The sequence below is a fragment of the Melanotaenia boesemani genome, chromosome 14 (assembly GCF_017639745.1).
Source record: "Melanotaenia boesemani isolate fMelBoe1 chromosome 14, fMelBoe1.pri, whole genome shotgun sequence".
In the NCBI taxonomy this organism is placed as follows: domain Eukaryota; kingdom Metazoa; phylum Chordata; class Actinopteri; order Atheriniformes; family Melanotaeniidae; genus Melanotaenia; species Melanotaenia boesemani.
Window position 1 is genome coordinate 33,350,660 of NC_055695.1, and position 19,286 is coordinate 33,369,945.

At 43.4% G+C, this 19,286-nt stretch overlaps 1 protein-coding gene across 3 annotated transcripts in view; it reads left to right on the top strand.

The window, feature by feature from the left end:
* The window catches only part of si:ch211-51h4.2, a 153,495-nt gene that overhangs the window by 48,343 nt on the left and 85,866 nt on the right, over positions 1-19,286 (top strand). For all 3 annotated transcript variants that reach the window (XM_042007008.1, XM_042007009.1, XM_042007010.1), the window contains 2 exons: positions 5,257-5,322; positions 18,440-18,563. In XM_042007008.1, coding sequence (XP_041862942.1) covers positions 5,257-5,322; positions 18,440-18,563 — 190 coding nt within the window. The remainder of the gene's footprint in view (positions 1-5,256; positions 5,323-18,439; positions 18,564-19,286) is intronic.

A 19,286-nucleotide genomic window follows, 5' to 3' on the forward strand; every position in this document is an offset into this window, starting at 1 on the left:
CCCTAACCACCTCCTCTCCAACCACTTCCCTTCCAACCACCTCCTCCCTAACCACCTCCTCTCCAACCAACCTCCTCTCCAACCACCTACTCCCTAACCACCTCCTCTCTAACCACCTCTTTTCCAACAACCTCCTCCCTAACCACCTCCTCTCCAACCACCTCCTCTCTTACGTCCTCCTCTCCAACCACCTCCTCCCTAACCACCTCCTCTCTTACTTCCTCCTCTCCAACCACCTCCCCTCCAACCACCTCCTCCCTAACCACCTCCTCTCCAACCACCTCCTCTCTTACGTCCTCCTCTCCAACCACCTCCTCCCTAACCACCTCCTCTCCAACCACCTCCTCTCTTACTTCCTCCTCTCCAACCACCTCCCCTCCAACCACCTCCTCTCCAACCACCTCCTCCCTAACCACCTCCTCTCCAACCACCTCCTCCCTAACCACCTCCTCTCCAACCACCTACTCCCTAACCACCTCCTCTCTAACCACCTCTTTTCCAACAACCTCCTCCCTAACCACCTCCTCTCCAACCACCTCCTCTCCAACCACCTCCTCCCTAACCACCTCCTCTCCAACCACCTCCTCTCTTACTTCCTCCTCTCCAACCACCTCCCCTCCAACCACCTCCTCTCCAACCACCTCCTCCCTAACCATCCCCCCTCCAACCACCTACTCCCTAACCACCTCCTCTCCAACCACTTCCCTTCCAACCACCTCCTCCCTAACCACCTCCTCTCCAACCAACCTCCTCTCCAACCACCTACTCCCTAACCACCTCCTCTCTAACCACCTCTTTTCCAACAACCTCCTCCCTAACCACCTCCTCTCCAACCACCTCCTCTCTTACGTCCTCCTCTCCAACCACCTCCTCCCTAACCACCTCCTCTCTTACTTCCTCCTCTCCAACCACCTCCCCTCCAACCACCTCCTCCCTAACCACCTCCTCTCCAACCACCTCCTCTCTTACGTCCTCCTCTCCAACCACCTCCTCCCTAACCACCTCCTCTCCAACCACCTCCTCTCTTACTTCCTCCTCTCCAACCACCTCCCCTCCAACCACCTCCTCTCCAACCACCTCCTCCCTAACCACCTCCTCTCCAACCACCTCCTCCCTAACCACCTCCTCTCCAACCACCTACTCCCTAACCACCTCCTCTCTAACCACCTCTTTTCCAACAACCTCCTCCCTAACCACCTCCTCTCCAACCACCTCCTCTCCAACCACCTCCTCCCTAACCACCTCCTCTCCAACCACCTCCTCTCTTACTTCCTCCTCTCCAACCACCTCCCCTCCAACCACCTCCTCTCCAACCACCTCCTCCCTAACCACCTCCTCTCCAACCAACCTCCTCTCCAACCACCTACTCCGTAACCACCTCCTCTCTAACCACCTCTTTTCCAACAACCTCCTCCCTAACCACCTCCTCTCCAACCACCTCCTCCCTAACCACCTCCTCTCCAACCACCTCCTCTCTTACTTCCTCCTCTCCAACCACCTCCTCCCTAACCACCTCCTCTCCAACCACCTCCTCCCTAACCACCTCCTCTCCAACCACCTCCTCTCTTACTTCCTCCTCTCCAACCACCTCCCCTCCAGCCACCTCCTCTCCAACCACCTCCTCCCTCACCACCTCCTCTCCAACCACCTCCTCCCTAACCACCTCCTCTCCAACCAACCTCCTCTCCAACCATCTACTCCCTAACCACCTCCTCTCTAACCACCTCTTTTCCAACAACCTCCTCTCCAACCACCTCCTCTCCAACCACCTCCTCTCTTACTTCCTCCTCTCCAACCACCTCCTCTCCAACCACCTCCTCCCTAACCACCTCCTCTCCAACCACCTCCTCCCTAACCACCTCCTCTCCAACCAACCTCCTCTCCAACCACCTACTCCCTAACCACCTCCTCTCTAACCACCTCTTTTCCAACAACCTCCTCCCTAACCACCTCCTCTCCAAACACCTACTCCCTAACCACCTCCTCCCTAAGCACCTCCTCTCCAACCTCCTCCTCTCTAACCACCTCCTCTCTAATCACCTCCACTCTAACCTCCTTTGTCCTAACAACCTCCTCCCTAACCATCTCCTCCCTAACCACCTCCTTTCTAACCACCTCCTCTCTATCCTCCTCCTCTGTAGGATCAGATGGTATACAGCTGAAGCACAAACACCTCACCTTGTCTCTGTGGACATGAACCTAGGCTCCTGACAGAGCTTTGTGATTGGCCAGCCAAGCCGTAGCCTCATACTGCTACAGTTTCTCAGATTATGTCAGACAGAAGATTGTCCCACTTTGGTTGCTTAACATCTGCATTCCACATTGGTTGCCTGTGGAGAGTGGTAATGTCATACTGCAACAATGATCTGTCAGTTTTACAATCTTATATCAGCTAAAACATCTTTTTAATCTTGTTGAGTGATAAGCTTGGCAAGAGCAGAATATCAAAGACTATTAATCATGTCTTTAATGTGACACCACAGAACCAAAGCTCTTATTTGTGGATTTAAACTGAAATTTTTACTGTAAAAGAGAACAAAACGTCCTTTCCAGGTAGCCAATAAACCCCGTGGACTCCCCTCAGGGCGGGTTCACACTGCCGCTGTTTGGTCGGCTTTAAACATGGGCTGCTTCCACCCTGATCAAACCTGACACCAGGGGTCTCAGTTCACTTGCAAATGGACTATCCAGTGGGCCAAAAAGAAAGAGGTTTATGCCAGATTTTATATGTGTGTCTGTTATGTTAGCTAAGTTCAAATTTGAAGAAATTTTTATTTCTCATATATCACATATAATTAGAGGGTGCTAGTGTTAAACGTGTACTTTTAAAGAATTTGATCTCATTCTTGATATAAAATATGTCGTAGATTTTAGTTGATGACATAAACACTCATTAAGCACTTTATCACAAACATATTTATACATTTATAACCAGTGTTGGGGGTAACGCGTTACAAAGGTAACTCGTTACTCTAATATACTACGTTTGGCAGTAACGAAGTAATACAACGCATTACTAACTATATTTTGGTAATATTATTACAGTAAATGAGTCCGGTAATGCGTTACAATCCCAACTGTCAGTATAAACATCAGACAAATAAATAATAAAACAACCATCGCGCAACAGCCGAAAATAAATATGAAGTAGAAGAAGAAGAAGAAGAGGAAGAAGAAGAAGACGAGGGCGGCGGCTTTAAATTAACAGAAGAAGAAGAAGAAAAGGACGAGGAATGATGGCAACCGACTCGACATTTTCTAAGTGGGTTTACTCTCACTATTTTGAATACATCAGAGAAATCGAAAAGAACAATGAGGTGTAGAACAAGAGTTTGTATCACATCATGTCGTTTAATTCTTCCATATCATTACATTATTGTAATTCAGCAGTTCATATTAACAACTACTTTCTGATGCAACCTCATTAGACTTTGTTGCCACACACATACTATAATAATGAGGAACTACATTTAAATGAGAACTATTCACCATGACAAAATATTGCGCACCTTCATTGCGTAATGCCTTGTCCTAAATGCTTATTTTGGTGAAAAGTAACTGAAAAGTAATATGTTACTTATTACTTTATACAGAGAGTAATATTGTAAAGAAATGTATTACTTAAAATTGAAAGTAACTGGTAATGTGAAATATATTACACTTGGGAAGTAACTTTCCCAACACTGTTTATAACTCAACCACCCTGACCAGTTCATGTTCATATCAAATATCAGTATGAAGATAAATGTTAACTTAATAGGCTGCTCTGGGTAATTTTTAAATTATTGATCTAGTGGATTTTTAATGTCTTGTCATGCAAGAAGCAGAAATGTGCAGTTTTGCAGATGGAACCACCCAGTTGATAAGAATCAGAGGAAAATATGGTTAGAGCTGATAGAGCAGTTACGGAAATAATATTCAGACTTGAAGCAGATGGACTATAAGGATCACATCAGAGTCCTCTCCTGTCAGCTAGGACCAGGAATCTGAAGTTGCAGAAGGAGCAGATATCCGACTTTGGCATTTGAAGGCTGCAGAGGTTTTTCCTGGGCTGACATATCTCAAACACTCCCGAGGCTGCAGAGTCAGAGTTGGTATAAAATGGTGATGAATAGTTTCTTGGCACACCAGATCAGGATTTGGATTCCACAGCATTTGTGTGTTTCTGACCATGAATGCATCTTTTTGACTGCACTTCTTCTCAAAGGTTTTTTTGTTTGTTTGTTTGTTTAAATGATGCCCCATTTCACAAAGGACGTGTTCTGAAACTAACAAGAAGTTAATAAATGTGCAGAAATGATGCAATAAAATGACACCTACATTTATCAGATAAATTTGGGATTTTATCAGAGCTGTCAAAATGAATGTGTTGATGCCAAGATATTAATCTGTGGAATTAATAAGATTTTAAAGCATTAATGCCAAATAAATTTATTACTCACATGATATTAAAAATCTGAATTTAGCATACCGCAGTGAAAGGAGCTGGATTTGGACATTTAGGTACTTGTTACAACTGTAAAGCAAATCCACCAAAAACCACTTTTTCCACCTTATTTATGAAAACTGTGACAGTTTTCCAGCCGTACATTTAGAGGATGCTGTAGGATGACCCATCTGATAAATCACGCTGTTAGTTGGTTTAAGGAAGGTTTAGTGATAGAAAGTTTGTGATTGAAATACATTTTTTATGCCAGGCCACCATCTCCTGACTGGACATATGCAGCTGAGCTGCAGCCACTCATGTTGACTTCTCTCTGGAGATTTAACCTTTAAAACATTGTGCGATTTGCAGCTTCATCAACTAACTGTTAAGAGATTCAACACATAAGGAAGTGAACAGATGCTGAGCAACAAAAACCCTTTTAATCATTAAACGAGAACTGAAGCCTTGTGTAAAAACATACTTCTAGTTTCTTTATAAAAGACATCATGAGAATGAATTTCTGGTTTCTTGTACGATTGTGATATTCTGAATACATTGAACTATACAACCATTTGCTTTCAGTAGACTACAAAGACATGTTTTATTTTAATGATTATAAACAAACGTTTGTGGAGTATAAAGACACTGAACTCCAAAACAGAAGTGAAAATGAATCCGTCATCTGTTCCTGGCCTCAGGCGTCCTGTTGATGTGTAACATCACAGAGCAGAGCTGGTCACCAGGACGGTGGGGACGCCTGAACGCTGAATACTGAACAGTCTCTCTGTCCTGTTCCCTGACCGGTTTCATTTATTTGTTTCTGTTTACAGCATTTCCATAGGAATCAGTTACGTCTTAGCGGGCAGTGAGGCCTATGCTGCTCTTCTTGATATCAGGTGAGTTTCACAGAAATAACATCTGCAGAAAAAGATGATATGAAACATGGTGCTGTAACTTTTATTGTTTCTGAGAAACAGACTTTCTCAAGTTGGATTTAATGACACTTCATGGAATCTAAATCCAGACCAGTTCATTAAATCGTTTCAGATCTTTATCAGGATCTTTCAATATCCATAAAAATACCTACTATTACCTATAAATTTGCTCCCATCACATGTTTCTTTAGTTTTCAGTTATGTGCTTTTCTGTAAAAATAAGTTCTTCTTTGCCGTCATGAATTAACCCTTAAAACTCTGCTAGATCTCTGGCATCCCCACCTCTCTTTTTTCTACACTATAGTTCTCGGGAAAGGTTTATACTGGTTTGTAATCAGTCACGGAATAGATTTTAAAATTATCTCAAACGAGAATCCCAGGCCTAATGCTTTTGATCGTTTCTTTAGAAAGCAGGAAAACATTTAGCTAGCTTTGGCTTCTGTCCTTTAGCAGAAAAGCTGCTGTTTGACAAAATACTGGAACAGATAAAGTAAATATGATTTCTGTTACAAATCAAACACTAACCACTAAAAGACATAACACCATGCCTAGTCCAGAGTTGTATATTATTACCAAATTGCAAATTTATTGTCAGTGTTACTTTCAATGTTATAAACATTTACTTTTACTTTGGAGTTGGAGTTCAGGTGGTTTTCATTCCAGGCCCTCGCTGTTCTGATCTACTTCGGACATTATCCCTTCTGGAAAGTGATAAAACTGAGGAATCTTTACGATTAATTAATATTAGATTTTTTTATTGTGAAATCAAGTAAGGATGACACCCCTTTTGCAGGACATTATTTGGAACATTTAAAGGTTGATAAATGAGGATCCAGATGATGCTGGGCTGATCTGAGCTGGCACCGGCCTCGCTGCTGTTACTTCTTTTCATGGAGGCATTTGCTTTTGAAGTGTTTGTGTTCTGGGTTGGATCCTCCTGATCAAAGCTGAGGACTGACCATCTCATCTCTGTGCGCTACATCAGAGGGAAACTTACATTGATCTGATCTGCTGAAGGTCAAGCTCCCTTCAGCTAAAGTTTGAGCCTTTAGGCCTCACCTTTGAAACACAGTGTACCTGCTAGAAGCTGTAAATTAGGACCTCTTGGAGACAGATCAGGAGTCACAAAGATTTATTTACAGACTATGAACAATAATAGTTTTCTTACGACGAAGAAGTTCAGGATGTCCCGGATGTTGTAAACGGATTCATCCTCTGAGTCTAGAGGAAGAGGTGAAGGAGGGGGAGCACTCGTCGCACCAGACTCACATGAACACACCCAAACGGTGTGAGTCCCGTGGAGGCCTGATTGAGGGAGTTCTGGGCGTATTCTGCCCACAGAAGCAACTCACTCCAAGAGGTGGGATGATCGTGTCAGAAAGTTCTGAGGAATCTGCTAACCTCTTGGATCTCGCGTTCAGCTTGTCCATTAGTCTGATGATGATAACCAGACTGACCGTGACCCCCAGCAGTCGATTAAAAAAGTGCCAAAAATGGGAGATAAAACTAGGGACCATGGTCAAATACAATATTCTCTGGGAGGCCGAAGTTTCAGAACACATGTTCAAAGATGCCTCTGGTGGTATCGGCGGCTGTGGGGATACTAGGAAATGGAATTTATTGACAGGCTTTGGAGAACCGATCCACTACCACCAAAATGCAGGTGTTACCTTGTGAGGCAGGAAGGTCGGACAGAAAGTCGAGCCGTAAATGAGACCAGGGTCGCTGTGGGACCGGGAGTGATTGGAGTTTGCCCTCTGGTAGATGTTGAGGAGTTTTGGCCTGGGCGGGACATCCGACCACGAACCTGTGAACCTAGGTAGACATCTCCAGCCACCAGTAGCGATATTGGATTAGGACTAACGTAGCCTGAGATCCAGGATGACCAGTACCCGGAGCTGAGTGAGCAGCTTCCTTGAGGGGGTTCCGGAAATCTGGAGGAACAAAGATACGACCTACGGGAGTCTCAGGACGCGCAGGTTGTTCTGCCAGGGCCTCCTGGATGCGTTCCTCCAGAGTCCACTAAATAGCCCCTACCACCACCAATTGTCTCCAATGGTCTCCAATTCCTTAACAGTTTCTTCGTTTCCATACATCTTTAACAAGGCGTTACCTTACCCCCTCAGGTCCCACCACATAGACGAGGAAGTCAACTTCCAGCTGATGAAAGGAACATTTTTCCACCTTCAGAAATAGGTGATGGGCTTGGAGACATTCCAAGACCTGTTTCACCTGGCTGATATGGGACTGGAGATCAGGGGAGAAGATGAGGATGTCATCTATGTCTATGATAAGGAACTGGCTGATCATGTCGTGGAAGGTCTCATTCATTAATCTGTGCAAGACAGAAGGAGCGTTCGCTAAACCATATGGCATGACGAGATTTTCGTAGTGTCCCATGGGGGTAATAAAGACCGTTTTCCATTCATCTTTGTGATGAATACAAATGAGATTATATGCACTCCGTAGATCCAATTTGGTATAAACACTGGCTCCTCTAAGTCTCTCTAGTTATGACGGTATCAGCAGAAGTGGATATATACTTGACAGTGATTTGGTTCAGGGGTCGAAAATCTATGCACAGCCTCAGACCACCATCATTTTTACCCACAAAAAAGAAGCTGGAAGCAGCTGGAGACATGGAAGGTCAGATGTAGCCCTGTGCCAGCATCTCAGTTACATAATGCTCCATTGCTTTACTTTCTGGGATAGAGAGGGGGTATTAGGTCTATGGCGCAGTCCCCGGGATGATGAGGTGGCAGCTGAGCGACTCTGTGTGGACAGAAAACATCCTGCACCTATACTGCTGCAGATATCTGCCATACCGGACATGTAAAAACATCATTATGAGAAGGTTACAAATACATTTATACATGCATTGATATGTTCAGCCATGCCTTCCATCCTTTCCCCTTTCATTTGAGCAGAAGGATCCTGGTATTTGGTGCTTTTCGTTTTGAAGGCCTGTTCAAACCCCATTTTCCCATTGGACTGTTAAGTTCTATAAGAATGATCTTTTTCGCCATAGCAGCACATCCGGTCACAGGACAACGTGGGGGAGCTGCAGCCTTCCTCTCAGATCAACCTTCACTTTCCATAATTGGGCTTCATGTAGCACTGTTTCTTGATGCTGTTGTTGTTGGTGTTTTTCCCCTCCCTTACAAACTGGACTGACAGAGTTTTCTGAGGTTCTTGTCATTTTTTCTTCCCTTCCTGCTTTTGTCTGTTATCAAGCATCAGGAGCACTTTGTCATGGTGCCATCTGTATCTGCCCTGGATGACTGCTGTTTTACACCCAGACAAGATACGTGTCATAATGCTTTTCTCCGTACAAAGCTTGGATCCTATCTCATTCCCCACGTGTACTGGTTGCTGGGGTTGTGAGTGCGTTGTATACTATTCTCAGCAGGAAAGAGGTGCAGAATGGCTGCAGTTTCCATAGGTCTGCCCAAGTGATCTTTCTCTTGGGGGGGTCCCGTTTAGCTCTTTGTGAAGCTAGCTCCTTTGTCTTTCCTCCTCCAGGTTTTATATTTCTTCCTGTATCATGGCTCTACTCTCTTTGGTTCCTGCTTTCCCCCATCGTTGAAAATGGGAGTTACCTAGACCCTGTTTTTTTTGTGTGTATGTTGCCCCAATGTCATGTAGCTTCAATATGCTTACGGCTTGTGTAATAGACGTGTTGCTGCCCACTTAAGTCCTGATCTTGTAATGACGCCTGTGTTTCTGACTTGTCCTGGGAGTCTCTGTATGTCATCATGACTCTGCACTTTAATAAGGAAAATTATTCATTGAAAAATAAACACACCAGACTCACATACAGTTATTTACAGCTTAACCTTCTGGGAAAAAGGACAACTTTGGGTCTTTGCTTAAGGGAATCCCACTGGGCAACTTAGTGACTGTGTCAGCATGCAGAGGATGAGGAATAAGGAGTGTTCAGTGATGAAGAGTGGCGAGTGAGATCATGCAAATGCGACCACGCCTCTGTGGAGGCTAGAGGCAGACCCAGAGACCCGGGTCATTAGCAACAACCCCAGAGCACAAACCCAAGCTACCCCACCAAGCACTGGAAATCCAGGGTGGCCAGGGCAAAGGGTCCAGGGCCCCAAGAGCCCAAAGGCAGTCACCTCCAAAGGCAGAGGACCCACAACAGGCCCAGGAGAACCATGTCCTCCAGACACAGTATAAACACACACACAGCTAACAAACTTCCCAGTCTTGCTCCCCAGCACCTCCTGGGTCCTGGGTCCTTGGTCCCGGCTCCCGCGGCAGCACCTCCCCCTGCCCGCCCCTGGCGGCTCTCCGGGGAACAGGGGTGTCAGAAGTTTCCATTGCCCTCACCGTCCCCGCTCATGACTGTTTGTGGTGTGTGTGTTGTTTGCAATTAAAACTGAGTGGCAGTGACCACGTTGTGCTGGGTACCTGCCTCGCAGCGTCCTATTTCTCCTTTTTTTAACCAGATAAAATATCCATTGAGATAAGAAATTTTCAAGATTGACCTTTTTCAAGATTTCAAGAGTGGCCAAAAAAGTTCGCCCAACCAGTTTGGGTGGTGAATGCCGAGAACTGTCCCACTTTCCTTTGGTTTGGTTTGCTTTCACTGTGAACTTTCTTTCTGTGGACCAAACCGTCTGGACATCACGCAGTTACAACAACTGCTCAGTAGGGGAAGGTATGTCCCAAAACTACCACTGACCAAGAAAATAAACTGCATGAGGAAAAAGATAATCTAGCTTAGCATTTGGCCTGGGCTGCAAACAGCTCGTTCACCCCAAGTTAACGATAGATCTTAAAAATTTCTGGTTTTACTGGGGTGTTCAAACCTAATCTGGTTTTCACCAGAATCTGTCCAGTATGAGCAGCAGGAGAGACAGCCAGATATCCACCATGCTGATCTACGTCAATTCCCCTCTTTGCTTCGCTGGATGCTTCATTTGCTTGCACACTAGAAGAGAACACAAAAAGGAGACCTGTTTTCAGCCAGTTCACTTCTTTGGTCTGCACCAGGCTGAGAGTGTGCATTCACACTGCTCCGAATGAACTGTTCTATCTGTGGAAGTGGATTTGTTTAAAAAAGGACCAAACAGCACCAGTGTGTCCTAAATTAACATTTTATATTAGCAGCAAATGTTTCTGGTAGTTTAATAAAGTTGATAGCCATTCAGAACTTCTACTAGTCAAACTTCCCTAGGGGTTAATAATTCAGATTATCATTGCAACTGAATGTATTGAACCTCTTCTTCATGAGATCCTCTGTATAGGAGGCATCATGAGATACATACAGTACAGAAGACGTTTCTTTAAAACAAAATAACTTTTGCTGTGAACCCATTTAAAATGATCAACTTGAACCCTTTAATTTACTTAGTTATATTAAACAAAATAAATACAGTTAGAAAATAAGTAAAATATTACAAAAAGAAAAAGACTGGAATAGGGGTAAATACAGTTTAATATTTGATTCATAACAATGAATATATGATAATATAAATAAATAAGGTAAAAATGAATAACAAAAAGTATGAATGAATAAAATATATTGATAAGATAAAAAATAAACAAAATCAAAAGAAGCCCAGAAGAAGGCATCAACTTCACCGATTATTCTTTTCATCATTACTGAGATTTTTTTCCGTGCAACATTTTAGATTATTTAAACAGAAGTCAAACATGGAGCAAAGTAAAACAGGAGAAATACAATCATCTGCTCTTCAGTCTGAATCTGTTCCTCTCCGGATGTTCTCAGTTTGCTGTTTGACTGTTAACTCTAGTCTGGATGAGCTCAAACTATCTTCATGTCTGATCTCAGTGACTCACCTCCTCGTTATACATCCTCCTCTACCTCCTTTCTTTTTTCTATCCAGCCTTGTTTTTTTCTTTCTACTGTCCAACCACCACTTTTCTGTTTTTTCTTCTTCACATCACTTCCTTTAACCCTTTAAAGCCAATACCCAAGAAAAAATGGAGAGAAAAGTGTTATTTTTCTTAATCTGACGTCTTTATTTGACCCTTTAACAAAATGTAAAAAATGAAATCATTAGCAAATTTTTTTCTATACATTTACTACTGTGTGATATATAAAAATGATTTTTAGTGCATTATTGTATGATTATTGTTTTGACCAGGGAGCAGAATACAACAACAGGGGTTTGACAAACGTGGCTCTCTGGTCTTCTCTGTGTACCAGTAGTACCCAAGTCAGTATTACTGCAGTAGTACCAGGGTCAGTATTACAGAAGTAGTATCTGGGTCAGTACTACAGCAGTAGTACCTGGGTCAGTACTACAGCAGTAGTACCCGGGTCAGTATTACAGCAGTAGTACCCAGGTCATTATTACAGCAGTAGTACCTGGGTCAGTACTATAGCAGTAGTACCCGGGTCATTATTACAGCAGTAGTACCTGGGTCAGTACTACAGCAGTAGTACCCAGGTCATTATTACAGCAGTTGTACCTGGGTTAGTATTACAACAGTAGTACCTGGGTCAGTACTACAGCAGTAGTACCTGGGTCATTATTACAGCAGTAGTACCCGGGTCAGTATTACAACAGTAGTACCTGGGTCAGTACTACAGCAGTAGTACCCGGGTCAGTATTACAACAGTAGTACCTGGGTCAGTACTACAGCAGTAGTACCCGGGTCAGTATTACAACAGTAGTACCTGGGTCAGTACTACAGCAGTAGCACCCTGGTCAGTACTACAGCAGTAGTACCTGGGTCAGTATTACAGCAGTAGTACCCAGGTCATTATTACAGCAGTAGTACCTGGGTCAGTACTATAGCAGTAGTACCCGGGTCATTATTACAGCAGTAGTACCTGGGTCAGTACTACAGCAGTAGTACCCAGGTCATTATTACAGCAGTTGTACCTGGGTTAGTATTACAACAGTAGTACCTGGGTCAGTACTACAGCAGTAGTACCTGGGTCATTATTACAGCAGTAGTACCCGGGTCAGTATTACAACAGTAGTACCTGGGTCAGTACTACAGCAGTAGTACCCGGGTCAGTATTACAACAGTAGTACCTGGGTCAGTATTACAGCAGTAGTACCCAGGTCATTATTACAGCAGTAGTACCCGGGTCAGTACTACAGCAGTAGTACCTGGGTCAGTACTACAGCAGTAGTACCCGGGTCAGTGCTACAGCAGCAGTACCTGGGTCAGTATTATAACAGTAGTACCTGGGTCAGTATTATAACAGTAGTACCTGGGTCAGTACTACAGCAGTAGTACCTGGGTCAGTATTATAACAGTAGTACCTGGGTCAGTACTACAGCAGTAGTACCTGGGTCAGTATTATAACAGTAGTACCTGGGTCAGTATTATAACAGTAGTACCTGGGTCAGTATTATAACAGTAGTACCTGGGTCAGTACTACAGCAGTAGTACCTGGGTCAGTATTATAACAGTAGTACCTGGGTCAGTACTACAGCAGTAGTACCCGGGTCAGTATTATAACAGTGGAACACCAGCCATCTCTCCTCCATCACTGATTCATTAAACTCACGTGATGACACGGCTTATTTGAAAATATCTGAACCTTTCGGAGACTTGCTACCTCCTCCTCTTCCATCTTCCCTCTGTCATCTTTTTATTCCCACACAGCAGTTTTTCCTGAATGAAAGCTAACAGTGAAACCTCAGGTGGGACACAAGCATCTCAGAGTTTCTAGCATGAACTGGTCAGCATGTCGTAGTGCAAGGCGCACATGCCGGGACACGCAGAATTTCATCTTCTTAGTATAGATGTAGTATCAGTAATGGTGGAGCTTTCCTGGACTGATGAGTATCTGGTTGTTGTTTTTAGATCAATTAAACATGTCTGCAGTGCATTTGTTTATATTTTACACTTGTTTTATTTTACACGTATTTTAACCATGTCAGATGAAGCTGCATGAGGATGTGAGTCACACTGAAAAACTGCACAAGACTTTTTCTTCTAGGTGCAATTAACACTCTGTTAACGAACACTCAGTGCAGTTATACTGTGCAAATGTATGTATAAAGTAAACTGAGGTCTCTTCAACTCATCGTTGCTTCTCACACCTCCTCTTTCTCTCCCAAGCCTATAATTACCTTTATCAGTTAACAGGGCTAATTTATTTTGTCATGCCCCAATAAATCCTTTACCCAAATAATATTATTCACAGTGTGTGGGATGGTTGGACTGCTTCATCCGCACGCCTGGGTGCTTCATTATCAGCATGCTCAGCGCCAGGGGAGATGGTACGATTGGTTGTGGGAGTTGGAAAGCAGGGTTACTGGAGTGAAAAAGAAAAATCTCGGGATGCCTCTGTTGGATAAACCACCTTATCCTGCCTTCTCAGAGTCAGTAATCGATAGGCCACTGCAGGTCTCTGAACACAGTCCCACTGCTGCAGGATGGTGGGCACCCCGGACACAAACCCCACTGAGCTTCACAGGATTTAAAGTATTACTGAGATCCATTTCACCTCAAAGTCCACATCATTCTGCTTTAACCTGACTTCCACTGAGTTTTACTAAGAAGAAAACTCATATTCCTACCAGCTTGACTTATAAGAGGATTAAAAAGCTATCTTTAACCATTAAATATCAGCTAAATCTCATGTGTTTAATTAAGATGAATCCAAGCTCAGTCTTATCTCTGCAGATGGTGAACTTTGTGATCTTGCTCCTAATAATTAATACTACTGATAGAATGAGCTTTCATCAGATTTTCTGGAGCTTCTAGTATGTAAGACTTTAAAACTATTAGTTTTCCTGTACATTGCGATTTTATTCTAGTTGAGTTTATAAAGCTTGTAATGAAATTGTCAGTCATTTTCAGTGATTACTCTGTAATCGTTCTCTCAACTAAACCCACGTTTGTCTGGTGATATTTCCTACTGACAAAATTTATTTAACCATAAAAATGATGTTATTTTAATCACCATATGGATAAATAGATGTTTAGAGGAGATAAATATGGATGAGAATGAATATACGAATGAAAACTGAAGTAAACATTATTGCATCTTATTCCCCATTTTGACAACTGACAGGGCTGGAAATCTGGAAAGCTAAAAGTCATAAAAATAGATTCTGTTGATTTGTGTCCACAGACACAATTTCCACAGGCGTCTGAAAATTAGAAAATAGAGGAATCAGTTTCACTGCATGAATGAATGAAATATACACTAATAATCACTTGTGGGATGTTGTAAATTAAACTGGAGCTTGCTGGACACTTCTACAGGCATTTGGTGGTGTCAACAACATGTGACTTTCAGTTCAAATTTAACAAACCCTGTAATAAAACTTGGAGATAGATTTTTTTTTTGTTGTTGTTTTATATGTCCTCTTTTCCAATAATGTGACCCAACTCTCGCGTGACTTGCCGAGACCCGGCGAGATCTTAGCACATATACACTTACCTGGTTTCCTGTTTCACCTCCGTCCAAAATCAGCTTCTCTTACCGAGATGTTTTTATTCACCAGTGTGGAATACATTGGCCTATAAAGTATGATCTTAATACGACTCACATTAGCAGCTAGCGCCTCCACGTTCAACAACAGGAAGTGATGTCACCACGCACGTATGTACGAAATAAATCTAAATCCGGTCATTTAAAGCCATATTTTTTTTCAAACCATTTCAACTTCATCCTTTAATCAAACAGTAAACAGTCTGATGCTATTTATCTGATTTACATGGCAGCATGGCTGCTCTCTGTGTCCACGGCAGTGAGCATACACACACGCACACACAGACATGTGCACGCTAACACAGGTGATTCCATTTCCGTCAGAGTGCACGCATCGGAAAACACGTCCACCAGTTGAAAAAAGGACAGAACTTTTCTAAATCCTCTCAGGCAGGTGGAGATGAAAGCATCTCGCTCCAGTGAGGAGCAGATGGCGTTTTTCTCCTGCTCCGGTGTTATGACGTTAGGAACGTGCGCAGCTCCACAGGCTGAATCTACCGTCATTCTAGGCTGCCTGGTGCCCAGTGGTGTGGTGGTTAGCACTGCGGCCTCACAGAAAGAAGGTCACTGGTTGAGCCTCAGCGGAGGCTGTTTGACGCAGTCTGTGAGGTGTCTGTCAGAACGTCCTGAACTTTGATTTGATCTTTTCATCTGTGAAAATGCCTTTTCACAGAGGTCAGTGGATCCAAAGTAGGCTCTCATTTTTAATGCACATGCGCTGAGGAAAGGAAACTTCTCTCTGCTGACGAGTCCTCAAAAGTCACTGTTGATCTGGCTTTTAGCTCCACAACATTCTGCAAATCAACCATTTCCATGTTAGTTCCACATGGCAAAGCAAAGACCTGCTGGAATCTGGCTGCTCCTCCTCTATACTAACAGGCAGGAATGGGTTTGAGACAAGTGCAGCTTCCATGCTGCCTAACTCACCAAACAGCAACTAAATCTCTGCAGTTTATCCAGGTACACACAGCACTGCTCAGGGTGAAAATCATGTGACATTTTCTCCAGGCTGGAAAGTTTGTCTGCATCCCTTTCTTGAGATGTGTGGTCCAGATACTGAGCTTGGCCTTGAACGCATTCACAGCGATTATCATGTGGGGAAGGTGTCGGTCTTTTCCCTGCAGCTCGCTGCTGAGTTCAGTTTTGTTGTCTGGTCAGTCAGAAACTCCAGGTCCAGTAGCCATGCATCATCTGATAGTTCCTCGTCATCCTCGTTCCTTGTTGATAAAAACATCTTTATTTCAGGCAGCAGGTCAACAAAACGCTGTATGCTGCCACGACTCAACCACCGAACATCACCATGGAGAAGCAGCTCTCCATACGCGAGTCCAGCTCATCCAACAAAAAGGCGACGCTGAAGCGCTTTGCTCGAATCGAGTTTACCAGTTTGACCACCAGTTTCATTACATGAGAGAAATCCAGAACTTTGCTAGCCAAGGCTTGTTAATCACACAACGATAATTAATGAAGTCGGGAAAATCCGTATCGTTACGACACAGTGCTATAAAACCAGTACACAGCGCACATTGCGGGTGCCCCATCTGTAGCCAACAGTTTATAAATAAGATGTTAATTTCACTGACGTAGTTTTTTAAGACGTAAAAATTCTCACCTCTTATTCTTTGCTTTAAATGGAGAAGAGTGACGTCATCTTTGGCTGTGTAATCCTGGAAAGCCATTCTGACAAACACAAGCTAAGCTGTGTCCATTACATCCAGAAATTCATCGAACTGCAGCCAAAAATGTACGCAGAGCGACAAATCCTCCAGAACCTGTTGATCCACGTCCTCAGACGGAACCTCCACCCTCCTCCAGAACCTGTTGATCCACGTCCTCAGACGGAACCTCCACCCTCCTCCAGAACCTGTTGATCCACGTCCTCTGACGGAACCTCCACCCTCCTCCAGAACCTGTTGATCCACGTCCTCAGACGGAACCTCCACCCTCCTCCAGAACCTGTTGATCCACGTCCTCTGACGGAACCTCCACCCTCCTCCAGAACCTGTTGATCCACGTCCTCAGACGGAACCTCCACCCTCCTCCAGAACCTGTTGATCCACTTCCTTTGATGGAACCTCCACCCTCCTCCAGAACCTGTTGATCCACATCCTCTGACGGAACCTCCACCCTCCTTCAGAACCTGTTGATCCACATCCTCTGACGGAACCTCCACCCTCCTTGTTGCTGTTCCAGCGGTGCAGCAAGGAGTCCGGCTTTTATGTGTTCTTGAAGTTGCTGCAAACAGTCTCTGCAGTGACGTCATTGTTCCTTTAACCAATCCCAGTCTGTAAAAGGCTTCTTGTGTTTAGCTAAAATGTTGCTAACACCAAACGACGCTTTAGTTGCAGCCTCATTTAGAGAAGCGACTGATGAACTTTTAGCTCTGATTTCAGCTCCTGAACTTTCTTGGTGTAGATTGAGCTTTTTGGTGGAAAACTGTCTTTGGATTTCTGGTGGTTGGTGCTGTGGTGCTGCTTCAAATTCCCTCCAAATCCCCTCGAAGCATCTGTTTCTGGTGGCACAACACGCACACACACTTGTCTTTTACCAAGCTGAAAAGAAATTCCTCCTCCCATTCAGGATGGAAATTGTAGGTTTTTGCTTTTTTCGTGGGGCCTCCATCATGCTAGCTAACTGTGTGTGGAAAACTTATTCACCACATTTTTCGTATCCCTGCTCCAATACGCCTGACTCAGACTGACGAGTCGTTGAGGTAGGCTTTTGGATCCATTTAATTGTATTCAGTTGTGATTCATTATGGCTCAAACTCAGGTTTGCCAGACAACAATGTTCAGATTTTACATACATGTTTTTCATGTATTTATTTCATGTTTGGTGGCATTTTTAATGCAAAAGTAGCTTGCTTAATTTATTTAGATTTTACCCTCTCATCCTACAGGTATACAGCATCCTTTTGTGCTGCTGACATGGATCTGTGTCTGGAACTCTGCTATGACCACATTAAACCTTGGGCATCATTGTGGACATTTTTGTTCATTTGGGAAAAGTGGGTTAAATGTGACTCGATGGGACATTTTTGTGTTCAGTGCGTTATGTAAAGAGTTGAACTCTTTGAAATTTTGGTAGTTTTGAAGAATAAAAAGAAAAGAAGCAGAAAGTAGCAGCTGCTCTGATCAATGAATTAATAATTTTCCCTGTTGTTTTGTACCATTGTTGCACAATGTTGTCTCAGGCTACAAAAATGTCTTGGAGTGATCATAAAAACATAAAAAAAATGTTTCAGCAGTAAAATTGAATTACTAAATGATGCTGAATGATTTTCAGATCAAAAATCATCAAAATGTCCTTTATCTGTATTATTATTGGCTCTGTTGACTGCACTAACCCTTCTGTAACGTTTGGACTGCGCTGCTGGAAGCTCCTGTGTTGAAGCTGACTCCTGCTTCTTAAGCCATAATTAGTAAAGAGAGCTGGAGAATGCTGTTTGTAAAGTGGATGTACATTAAATCACCATGGTTACAGCATATTAGCTGAGATTCTTCCCACATGACATTGACATTTGAAGGTTGTAGACATGATAAAGATGTGACAGATGAAGAGCATGATGAACATTTGTCTGAATGTTTCTGCAGTGAAATTAACGCGTGAACCTCTGCTCCCGTCTCTCTGCAGCCACATCTATGTGATCCCAGTCTTCACCTTGATTTTAAGTCTCGCCATCTTGCTGGCCCACACAGTCATTCAGCCAATCACTTCGCTGCTCACCCTCCTGAAGGGAATTCTGCTCATCGTCACGGTAACGGTTATTACTCCCATCCATGTAATGCTGCTAATGTTACAGCTAACAAATGTCTCAATGTTGTGTTGGCTCAACACTTTATTCTTTCATCAGAATCCCGTATGAGAGCATTAAATTCTTTATTTGTGCAGCTGTATGAACCCACGAAGGTTGCTGTAAACATTAATAATTAAATCTTAAGTCGATTATAACTTTGTGATGCAAATTTTACCAAAGTCTTCAAATCTTCATCCTTACAATTCATACATCATTAATTTTTATCTAGATGGCCACCGAGACAGCCTTTACAAATAGAAACAGACATGTAAGCAACACAACACTCTGTCAGAGAGAATAATAGATGTTTCCAGATGTTCTGAATGGATCCAACATCGTCTCCCTTCTTCATTCAGTCACCAGCCACTTCATCTGCTCCACCTGCTTGTTAATGCTTGTTAATAAAGTAAGAAGAAAGAGAATTTGTGACTTTGAACGTGGTTGTTAGTCTGAGTATTTACTGGGATTTCCACACACAACCATCTCCAGGGTTTACAGAGAATGTTCTGAAGAAGAGAAAATATCCAGTGAGCAGCAGTTGTCTGGACCAGAATGTCTGGTCAGAGCTCAGAGGAGAATGGACAGACTGGTTGGAGACTGCAGAAAGACAACAAGAAGTCCAACTGGTTCCAACCAAGGTCTGCAGAACAGCATCTCTGAACACACAACACGTCCAACCTTGAA